This window comes from Molothrus ater, chromosome 2 (genome assembly GCF_012460135.2).
Source record: "Molothrus ater isolate BHLD 08-10-18 breed brown headed cowbird chromosome 2, BPBGC_Mater_1.1, whole genome shotgun sequence".
In the NCBI taxonomy this organism is placed as follows: Eukaryota; Metazoa; Chordata; class Aves; order Passeriformes; family Icteridae; genus Molothrus; species Molothrus ater.
The window spans coordinates 62881971-62894048 of NC_050479.2; the positions used below are offsets into that span (position 1 = coordinate 62881971).

At 38.0% G+C, this 12078-nt stretch overlaps 1 protein-coding gene across 2 annotated transcripts in view; it reads left to right on the forward strand.

The window, feature by feature from the left end:
* FNDC3A (fibronectin type III domain containing 3A) overlaps nt 1–12078 on the forward strand; it is a 111281-nt gene that overhangs the window by 12305 nt on the left and 86898 nt on the right. For both annotated transcript variants that reach the window (XM_036379292.2, XM_036379298.2), the window contains exon 2: nt 4693–4821. In XM_036379292.2, the coding sequence (XP_036235185.1) occupies nt 4720–4821 (102 nt within the window). In that variant the 5' untranslated portion in view covers nt 4693–4719. The remainder of the gene's footprint in view (nt 1–4692; nt 4822–12078) is intronic.

Genomic DNA, 12078 nt, shown 5'->3' on the forward strand with positions numbered 1-12078 from the left:
TAAAATATAAGTCTAGTACAAAGCATTAACCTGCACAATTTGGTTGTAATCTCAAGAGACCCTGTACTTTCCTTGAATTGTAGAACAGACTCGGGGCAGATTCAGTGTACACTGAGTTTGCAGTCCTGAATTGGCTTTGAATGTCTGCTACTAGTTCAGTATATGCAGTAGCAAGACAAGAAATGAAATAGTTGTTCATGCAGCAGTTGTTGCTGTGCATGAAACAGTGTAGATTTGTAAATAAGCATGCATTTAATGCTCCACCAGTAGCAAATTACTTCTCAGCTGCTTCTGTGCTTAGCAACTGAGAATTATCTCTCTATTCATCTAATGTGTCCTCTTCCTTGTCTGGTCCCTTTTAATGTCCACAAGAATGGTGCAGTGAGTAGGCCTTAAATAAATCCTTTGGTTCATCCCACATGTTATTTTACCCCTTCTGAAGGCTGCTGCATCAAAGTTTTCAGTAGTGCAGGAAATCTGATGATAGGCTAGTGAATTGTTTGTAGTGGTTCTGCAGGCTGAACCTTACCTGTTGTCCGAATGCAAGTTGTTTTTCTTGAGCTCTCATTAAGTCCTGAGTATATCTAGAAACTAGATGGAATTGGAGGACAGTTACATCATCTGGGGCAGTTTTATGAGGATTAAGGCTGAAATTACAGTATGCACATACTTTGCTTTCAGTATTTTCAGTATGGAACAATATGTTCAAGAAGCTGTTGCTCCCACTTGGAACAGTTAGCAGCAATTTCAAGTCAGAAAATTGGAGACAAAGCTTGTGAAGTTATTCCAGTAGAGATGGTAGGTATTTGTAGCCAGAGGCAGGAAAAACATCCTCCCCTCCATGTTGCTAAGGGAGGTAGACCTGTTGATATAACTGATAAAGCCTTTTGGCAAGTTTGTGTTTGACTGTCCACTTCTATTATTCTGTCCTTGTCGGAATCAACCCTTCACAGGATTGTGTTCATTCTTTTTAGTTTTAGAAAGAGCAGTTTTACCTTTATACATTAATACTTTTTGCTATGCCTAACTTTTTAAGCTATTCATGCCATTTTAGTTGACTGAAATGACTCAGTCTCTTATCATTGTCATTGCTTGTCATTTCCAGACTTCCTTTCGACTTCCTTTTTTTAATTTTTTTCTGGGAGGCAAGTTAAAAACATGTTTCAAATGAGAAGCTGAGAACTGATACCTTCCCTTGCTATTGGAAACTCACATGGCTCAACAACTCTGTATTTACTGTTAATGTTTAAGGACTGTCCATTCAGTTTTAATCCATCTGTTCTGTTTTTCTATTGAAGAGAAATGCTCTCTAATGCCAAGTAAGATTTTAAGGTTGTTTTTCCAGTCCACTTATTAGTACCTTTTTCAGCAATATCCATCAGCAGAAGGTTTGTATGAAGTTAATTGGACAAGATTTTTTCAATCAATCTTAATTGTATTTTATTTCTTTACAAATAACATCCAGTGTTGGCCTCAAATTATTGTTTGCTAACAGGACTAGATTGTTCCTTTTACAACACAGTATTTAATGCAAACTTCAAACTTCTACTTTTCTTCCAGACCTCTGAGACTTTCCCAGGACCCAAGTTATTTGCAAGTCTTTTTCAAAGGTCTAGGTAAATGTCTTCAAGAGGTCTTGAATGCAAGCTACTGGGATCTGCTGGTCTAAAGGCTCTGTCTGCACACACTTGAGGTCCTTGCATTGAATATGATATAATTTATTTCCAAGATACGTTTATTGAGCACTTCTGTTTGTCTTGATGCCAACCTTTTGTCCATTTTAGCAGGCTTCTCCTTCTGCCACACATTCTGTCTTTTCAAATTGGTATCTTTCCAATATCCTCACAGCAAAACAAGAAGGCACCTGCAGTGGGTGAACATGCCACATCTTACTGTGTGACTGTATTATATGCACTGGCTTGTATGGATTGCTGCCTCCTGACTACTGATGGGGGGAAAGGCTTTGATGAATGTGTAGTATAGACCCACATTGGTGTGAAGTTTAAACCTTTAGTCTTTGAGACTAGTTCAGTGACATTGCAGAGAAATCTAATATTGTATTGTCAAGGAAACATTTTTTTTCCGAGATTGATTACACAGACTGACAGGTAGCACTTCTATTATTGTTGTAGAGGGTGTCAGGAATAACATTCTACATAGTACCTCCTGTCAGGGTTTATCAGTGAGCAGTGTGTTCTGTCTCCAGAATAAATCAAATGCTTGAATTCAGGCATGGAATTTAGCTGTGTCCCAGTTAAGGCACTAAAGACTGGGTGCTGAAGGTGGAGTACTGACCTAAGCACTTGGATGCCTGTGGGAAGCTAATTTCATACAAATAAAAACATTTAACAGCTGTGCAGGGAATGGAAAGCTGCCTGGTGGAAGAGAACCCGGCGGTACTGGTCAACGGCAACTGAGCCAGAGTACAAAGGTGGCCAAGAAGGCCAATGGCATCCTGGCCTGGATCAGCAATGTGGCCAGCAGGACCAGGGCAGGGATTGCGCCCCTGTACTTGGCACTGGTGAGGCACACCTCAGCCGTGTGTCCAGTTCTTGGTCCCTCACTACAAGGACTCTGAGGTGCTGGAGCATGTTCAGAGAAGGGCAAGGAGCTGGGGAAGGGTCTGCTGAGAGAGTTGGGGCTGTTTAGTCTGGAGAAAAGGAGGCTCAGGGAAGACATTATCACCCTCTACAACTGCCTAAAAGAGGGTGGAGCCAGGTTGGGGTCAGTCCCTTCTCCCAGGTAACAGGTGATAGCACAAGAAGAAAATGTCCTCAGGTTGCACCCGGAGAAGTTTAGGCTGGATAGTAGGAAAAAATTCTGTACAAGAGGCCTGTAGTGCTTTGTTAATGTGTGAGTCCTCTCGTACTGAGAGCATTGTACTACAGCTTTCAACCCACAGCAGAGCTACAACATCTACCCTAGAGGGGCAAGCAAGTGAAAGCAGCCCATTGGGTGGGATGAAGTTTTAGGCTGTGCTTTTGAGTAGTAAGCTGTACTGGTTAACCAAATATCTCTAGAGTTTGGTACTGAAGTTAGGTCATTAAGCTGGCTTTATTCCATTATCACTTCTTCCATTTTTCCATTACCATCAGGTATTTTTTCATTTGAAGTTAATGCTATAACTAGTAAATGTCTCTGTTTATGAGTAGACAGTATATCTGAACTGGAAGTTCGTAGGGAGTTTCAGTAGCCAGATGATACCAAGACAAAACTTATAAGAGCCCGTAACACTGCTGGCTGTCAGGCTGTATAACTCTAAAATTGTATTTACTTCTTTTTACCAGGCTACTGTAAGTACTGGCTGAGAGAGGCAACTCTGCTTTAGAAAAACTGTACAAGCTTCTTCTTAGCCTAATCCTTATGTCTATATTTGATGTAAAGCACTGTTTCCAGATGCAAAATGGGATTAACTTGTGGGAATTCTGAATGTGCCATTCACCCCTAGTGAATTCTTTCCATCTGTCTTTCTGTTTTGTTAAGAAATATCAGTTTCTCAGTTCTTGTTGCTCTAATTCTTTTTTTATTTCAAAAGCTAAGTGTACTAGGTCTAGCTGGGATTGAGTTAAGACCACTACAGTAAACTAATGTAATTTAGTGATATTTTTTTAAACAAAATTAAATGCAATTTCAAAAGCAGCTTCTTAGACTTGCAGTACTTATTTTCAACATGGAAAAATGGTAATCTTAATTCTTCCATCCAGTCTTCATATAGCACTAAGATGTAAAATATCAGAAAACATGTTCCTTGTGACTTGTTAATATAATTGAAAGGAATGCTCGGCTGAATCCTGCTTTCTGTAACCTTGTTATGTGATATTCCTCAGTTAAAGTGTATCACTGCTTTCATGGGCCTCTTGCCTCTGGCTTTTTTTCTTGTTATCAGGTTTCTTGTAACTTTTCAATGCATGCAAGTGAGGGTATTTTGTAGTATGGTTATGAGGATTACAATTGTGTGTGTGGGCATTATCTCTTCCCTTTCTCCCCAAGTTTTAGCTGCTGATTAAAGGGCCACTGGTTATCAAAGTGACACAGCTTTATTTCTGGATCTAATAAATTTTAAAATGTTGATATGTCAGATTGTGCAGAATTAATAATATTTTATTATTATTATTCATTTATTTGTGCCTCACTAGGACATTTCCTAGTAACGAATTGTCCCTAAAGTATTTATCTATTATAATAATAGGAAAAGTGAGTTGATTATTAAAAAAGAAAAAAGTAAGTGTCCCTGTTAATATATCTTGGTTTTTTACCAGTCACATAAACAAGAACACTATACATGTAGCTTCTAAAGCAAATGAGGTTTTTCTTTTTTTTTTTTTTTTTTTTTCTTTTTAACTCGGTAGGCATTTTGTCAGCAGTGCCAGTTTGCTGAAGCCTTGGTTTGATACAAAGTTTAAAGATTCAGGTTTGTTAGCTCCAGGGTAGTGATCTATCTTCTTCTGAGGTTCAGCCGCTAGAGGGGGTGTAAACCACCCTCTCTATGTAACTAAGGCTTGTACCAGCTGACAAAAACTCGTCTTCAGGCTTGTGTGGCTGCTGCTTGTTGTGGAAACATACTTTGTTAAGGTGTCTCATTTCATAATCTTCTGTTGTTGTTGTTGTTATTTCTAAAGTGAGACAAGGTTTAAGGATAATTATTCAGAAATATTGATATAGTTTAACCATCTGAGTAACTTTCCTTTGCAGGTGATCTTGTGAATTAGTGTACCATCAATGATGGCAGAACATCCACCGTTACTGGATACCACTTCAATTATAAGTAGTGAAATCCCTCTTCTGACTTCCCCTATTGTTAGTGGAGATGGAGCACAACAGGTAAGGAAACTTCAGTACTTATTTTTTTCCTTCCAACACATCACTGACATGATGACATTGTAAAAGATAGTAATCCTTCATCTGGAGTATATTTGTGCAGCTTTAGGTGTACACGTGTGTTAGTGATTGAGATGAGGGCAGAACTGGTGCAGAGATAAGATTTGTAAGAAGTATGAAGCAGAAAAGCTGTGTTGTGGAAGAACTTCTTCGTGGAAGAATGGGACCAAACAGCTGCCAAGTTGTCAAGCCATGATTGTGTCTTAGTTTGGAAGTTATGTATTTATATTGCTGCATGATCTTATTTAGGCAAATAAACCTTTCCCTATGGTAGAACATAGTAGCTGAGGCACAACATATGCTAATAACTATGATCTCCAGACTGACACTTGCTTACAGCTGGGTAGCTTGAATGGTGGGACTTGCTTTTGTATGTTGATGTCTGCCTGGACACCTGTTGAGTTTGTATTTCTCAACAGCAGTTCAACCATCTAGTGCATCAGGTGCTTCACTCAGATTTGTGTCACTTGTTCATGATGTACTTTGTCCAATCATCCAGATCTTTAAAGAAGATTGTAGTACTTGTCTGGCCCAGTGTCAGCCACTGCAGTAGGTGACCAGTGGATGGCTGCCTGCTAGACTTTGCACTGCTGATTACAGCATTTCAAGACTGGCATTTGGTCCAGTTTTCAGTCTGCCTTGGTGCCTATGCTCTGTCTGTGCTTCATCAGTTTCTGTGGTATTCAAAAGTGTCAAAAGCCTTGCTGAAGTCATGGTAAACATTAGCTATGCTCTCCCCTCATTCATCAACCTAGTAATTTCACTCTGGAAGGCCATCCAGCTTTGTCTGGCATGATTTACCCTTTGTGAATCCATAGTGACTACCCCAAATCACTTTTTTGTCTTTAACACATTTGGAAATGGCTTCTAGAAAGCCTTGTCCACTCATCTTCCCAGAGCTAAAGGTGATCTTGACCAGTTTTTAGCTCCCTGGGTCCTCCTCCTTGCCCTTTTTGGAAGATTGCACTGGTGTTTGCTTTTTTCTAATCCTTGGGAACTTCCCCTGTTCACCATGACCTTTCAAACATAGTTGATACTGAGTTACTTGTTCTGCCCTCTGTAAAGATAGGACTCTTAGGCTGTTCTGTCAAGCTTATGCTGTAATCATGCAAGATTTTGAGTCTTATGTGAGTTTAAATGTTCTTTTGGATATACATTTTCTTTAAAATGTTGTCTCTTTCTCCTGCCAAGGAAGATTAAAACTGGAAAAAAAGCAAAGTATTTCTTCAAATAAATGAATCTGTGGGAGTTTGTGTTAATCTTCTAATGGAAAAAACAACATATATGCTGTTGTTGTCCGTCCTGTTTCATTTAAAACAAAAGGCAGCTCATTACGACTACTTTCTAAAGTGGGACTGGTAATAATCGCGTGTATTTTTAAAAAGAGAATTTTCACTGGGCATTGGTCATCAATAAAGAAAGTAATTTTCTTTTCTTTCCCCATTTCGTGATAACTGGCAGTTATACACCACAATGTGTGTTTGTTCAGTGGCAGGAAACTTCTGTGGAAACCCTTATTGCAGGTAGAAAATACTTTGTATATCTGAAATATGGGAAATCCAGAATGGCAGGGACTGTGTTGTGTGTCAAGGTTGCCCAGTTAAGACTTAGGCCACAGAAAGGTCAGGCAGCTGCTTATTTATTTAAAAGAGTCTTAAAATCATGTATGCTTGTTTTATATAGTACTTATGAAAGGGGTAGATACTGCATTTGAATGTATGATGTATTCAAGTACAAAACACTGTACTGTTGAGTCTTTTTTTAAATGTTAAACTTGAATATTAGTTCATTGTATTCCCTTGTTTTCCCTTGAACTTTGAAACTATAAGAAGGAAGAGGACTTTTGCCTTTATGATGGAGTTACTAATTTTTCTGTAAGTCTTTTTACTTAGCTACCGTACACACATTTTGTAGTGGTTACTTCCTTGATGTATGAAAAGTACTTCTCCAGTGTATTTTGTAACAGCATTGGTGTTGGATTGCATAAAATATAACTTAACCTGTAGAGCTCACAAAATTTGTACTCCTGCAATCAAAATTCAAAGCTGCATTGTCCATGTAAAGAAACAGATATTTTCTTCTGTGTTCATAGCGTGTAAGTTGGTCTCTAACTGAACTAATTCGTTTTAGTCAGTCCTGACTGAAAAGGTATTGAAAACCAGTAGAAAATTGGTTATTTAGGTATTTTGCTTCTGAAAACCAGTAGGAGATTCCTTATTTAACTATTTTGCTTCTATGTTGGTATTTTCTATGTTAGACTAGCTAACTGTATACTAATCTTGAAAGTTTTTATTCAGCTGTAAAGCATCTGAGGATTTTTAAAATCAATTTACCCCTTCTTACATTTTACCAGAAATAACTCTTGTAATTATGGTGACTTAGGTTGTTTATACTGCATAACTGAGTTACCAGACGGATACAGACCATTCCGTACTTTTCTGGAACAGTTCATATCTTCAAGATAATCTATTTCAAATACTTGAAGTTCTGCTAGCAGTGTAAATGTGAAATAGCAGTACAAATATTTGAACATGTTAAGATGAAAGGTCATATGCTTCAAACAGCGGAAGTGTCTGATCAGGTTAAAGCTGTAACTTTCCACCATGTTTTAAAACAAAACAATCCACGAAGTTAGAGGGTTGTGTGAGTGTTCAGTCAGAAAACATGGGAAACTTAAACTGTGTGGATGTTTGTATGTCACTCAGTGCTGTTGTGGGAGATTGCCTGGTTCCCTGTCCCACAGAACAAGGGACTACTGTTAGTTTCATAGGATAAAACCAGTGAAAAGAAAAGGCAGAGACCAAGCCTGCTGGCTCTTCCTCCTCTGTTAAGCACAGAAGTACTGCTTGATTTTACTCCTTCCTATCACTGTGTTCAGCATGAGGGGATAAGGTACTTCTTATGTCTTGATGGTGAGTAAGGTTGTAGATGGAGAATGGAGCAGATCTATAGGATCTCTGATAGAAACCAAGTGAAACTGGGAAGACATGGTATGAGGCAGAAATGCTTAAGGGTTTTTCACATAAGAGTAACTAGTGCAGTGATGCTTTAGTGATTTTTGCTGAGGCTAGACAGGAAGGATGTGCTTGATTATGTGAGTCCTGATTTGGTGGAAGGAGAGGAAAATAAGAGGCAAGAGTTCAAACTACTTTAACACACTTATGTTAAATTGTTTTGGAAAGTTGCTACAGCACCCAGTGCTATTCCAAAACAAATCAGTAAATTGCTGACACAAGTGTGCAGCAGCCAAGGAGTTCTGGACCCTCAGAGTACCTTCCCACTAAAGCTAACAGTTGCAAAGTGAGACATTCCTGTATGACCTATGTGTCCTTTATTACCAGAAAATATAGATAGCACTCTCAAAGTGCTTGTTAACCATTTCCTTTTCTCTGGGGAATGGGACACAGTGTTTGACCTTTAGTTGACTTTATTTCTTGGCAAGGTATAGGGGTAAAGTAACACTTTTAGCTTGGGAGGTTGGATGCTTATCCTCCAAATTTTATTGAGAAATTTAGATGTTTTGGTGAGTTTTCCAAAAATCCCACTCTGTGTGTCTATATGTGTTGTGTGTGTGTATATTGTGTGTGGGTTAAAGTAGGTATTTAACATCAAATCTACAGGTTAGTGTTCCTAAAACCAATTTCTTCTTGAAATATTTAAACCTCTGTTATTAAAGTTGTTACTATTCACCTGTTGTCATAGGAGGATGCCTTCAGTCAGCAGAGTAATAGATGGCTATAAAACAAATTAAGTAATCCCCTTTTTTGGCTTTCAGATTGTTTACATATGTGGCATTACAGCAAAATATAATGGTGAAGATGGTATTGGGAAATATAAATCTAGACTAGATTGCTAAATGAGTTGCTAGGTTTTTGTTCTGGCACTTCTGCTTCTGAGAACCATATGGTACATTATCAAGTTCCAGCTTGCTTTGGTTTCGTCTTGCTGCTGAAAATCAAGCCTAGAACTGCAATATGTTTCATGATCTTTTTTCTCAATAAGAAAAAAAAAAAAAAACGTGTTAAAAGTTGTTTAACAAAATATAGCATTATAACTGTTCTCACTTTCCATATTGTGCTCTTTTCCTTCCTTTTATCTCTGCTTTGATTTCACAGAACAGAGTATGGGCATGGCTGCTTCTGTCGTTTTTGCCTTTTGTTGTTTTTTTTTTTCTTTTGTACTTCCCTTTTGGCTCTATTGAATTAGCAGATATGTCTAATTTCTCATTTTGGAGGTTCATTGAAGTTTGTTTTGGTTGACAATTTTTCTTCCATTGTTCAGTGACTTCATAGCACTGAAGCGCAGCAGAAGTGTGTTCAGTGGAACCATTGGAACTCTCAGGCATGCAGTGCTTCAGTGCCAGCTTATGGACCTCATTATCAAGCTGTATTTTTCCTCAGGATTGATTAGTACTTTTGTGTAGCAACCATCACTGCAAAATACATAATCAAACGTATATGAGACATTCCTTATGCAGAAAAATCTTTTCCATGGAAGTTTTTTAACTGCTTGTTGGCTATGATTTAAAAAAAAAAATATCACAAAGAAAAGCTAAAAATATGTGAGTTTTGATGACTCAGGGTTAGTAGAGACCTTCTCTATCTGACTTAATCATGTTTTTTAGTTAGGAAGGGTGAAGTTTTTCTTAGTTAAGTGTAAAATTTTTTTTGTGCCTTAGAGATCAGATTTTTTTCCAATTTATTTAAACTGTATCCTTGATTGCAGGTGCATTGAAAACTTGCTTTAAATTTCCTAGAAGAAGCCAGAATCCTCAGCAGAAAGTGAGGATTCAAAATTCTTTGATGTGTAGTAATGTATGAATACTATGCTGCTTTTGTTGTGAAGAAAGCAGCAACAGATTTATTGCACAATTTATACTACCATTCAGATATGTTTATTTTAATATTTTCTGTTTGAAAATACATGTAGAAACAAGAGTGAAGGCTGTGTAGTTCATAGCCTTTTCTGTTTCTATTTGGTATGAACATTCGTGGAATGAAGCATCCTCATAAAACTTTTCAGTAATTGTCCTTTCTCTCTAAAATGTCTGTTTTCATGTGCATGATATGAATTCTAGATTAATTTTGGTCTCTGATACAGGGGATTCCTCCCAAGATACTTGAGGCATTCAGCCCCTGTTGAATTAAACTGTTCAGAAACTGACATTTGGGAGAATTGGATGACACATGAAAATTGAATTTGGAGTCAGTTAGTCACTGTAGGTTGCTAATACAGTCAATGGGGAGAAATAAGCATGTCCAGAAGATGATGCCTTTCGTGGTGTACAAAGGTGACTAAAGATCTGTACTTTTTTGTTCTCTCTCCCTCTTTTTATGAGGTGAGAAGGTGCAAATTGCCTTGAGCTATAAGCATTGAAGTAGCTTCATTTTTTCTGTGCAGTCTGCTGCAAATGGGTCTGGTTGTTGGGTCTGCTGTGCTCATCCATCAATAGGGTTTGGAAGGATATAGTTATGCCTGAATAGTGTCCAGGCATGTCCCCATCTCTGCCTTCCCCTGTGATATGGGACTCTTAATGCCGAGTAAGCCATGACCTGAATGGCAGAATCCAAGACCTACAAAGTCACCCCAAGCACTTACCTATGTTTCTTCAAATCCACTCTTAAAATACGTGAGAATTGCACTCTTGGCAAATAAGTTATCTGAGGTGCACCCTCTGCTAGCTGAAACTTGTTTTTTCCCTAGGAAGCATTTCTTAACTGAGACAGTGGTCAAATGCTGGAACAGGCTTTCTAGAGTTGTAGCCAAAGTCCCAAACCTACCAGTATTTTAAGAGGCATTTGGACAATGCCCTTAACTTGGTCAGCCCTCAATGAGTCAGGCAGTTGGACTAGATTATCATCACAGGTCCCTTCCCAATAAAGTAGTCTGTCATATTCTATTTCCTAGAGATTGAGACTTGGCCGTAAGTGGGTAAAGTCTATGAGCCCTCTGTATGTTACAGAATTATTAACTTTATAGAGCAGGCAGAATGACATTCTCTAGAAACAGACTCAGACTGTAGTTTACATTCTATAGCAAAAAAGAGTGGCTTGTTTTTTCTCCCTCTCTTTTTGAAGTAGAGGATAAAATACATGGGAAAGGATTGGAGTTGTAGAGATTTCTTCCACCAAGTCCTTGGTCCATTACTGACTAAGTCATTCCAATCTGATCTAATTGAGATATAACTTTTAATTTCTCTTCCAGCTCAAGTTTGTATTGTCACACTGTTTTGATATACAGTGGTGGCCATATTTACACAAAACTGGGTATATAGGCTACTTTTTCATGGTAAAAAAGGCTTCTTTAGAAATGGTATTGGATTTCTTAACATTTGAATTTTTTTTAAGTAAATGCTATTTCTAATAACTAGAAAACACTGTTCTTCCTTTGGTGCTTCCTTTTATACTGTATTTAGGGTAAAAAAAATAAACATATCCATCAGTCTTAAATGTTATGGACTTTTAACTTGCTGTATCAGCAAACAGGATTCTGAGCTGTCAGAAGCAATGCTGGGAAATATAAAATATTTTCCAGTCCATAATACATTTGGACTGTTGCAAATAGGCAGATTGATCAGGGAGGATGCCTCGAGAGGGGACTAGCCCCTGTGAAGTATTAGCTGAAACCTTAGTTAGCTGTTGCTACCCATTTACTGTGCAGTGTGAGCTCTGTTTCTCATCCACTTCCGCTTAGCATCATGAAGCTGAATTCCTAGGGGCTTCAAACAGCAAATCATGAAATGAGAATGATCTGATTGAAGTATTACAGTTTTTATTTTTAGAGGTTGATGTGTCTAACCACGAGCCGTGACCAGATGCCTCAGAAAGTTCCAGAGTTCAGTGACTGCCCTAACACTGCTTCCTTCTAATTCCCTGTAAACATGGATTAGCTTAAAACTTTGAAGCCCAAATGTTTGTCTGTTGCATTATCCAGATTCCTTGAAACGCTGCTGTTATCTTTATGTTTATACTTTTGCTGATTTAAAGATATAATAGTGGTATTATTTTAAGCAGCAAATTTTCTGTGCACTATCTGCTAACCACAGACTGTGGAAATGCTAATGAGACAGATTGGGTTTGCTGTAAATGAGGCAAATAAAACTTTGCTTAGGCAAGCTGTGAGAACTGAGAATGTGAAAGAGAAGAGACAGAGAAGAAGCAAGTAGATCAAAATTGTAATTATTTCTTAATACTAAAGAAT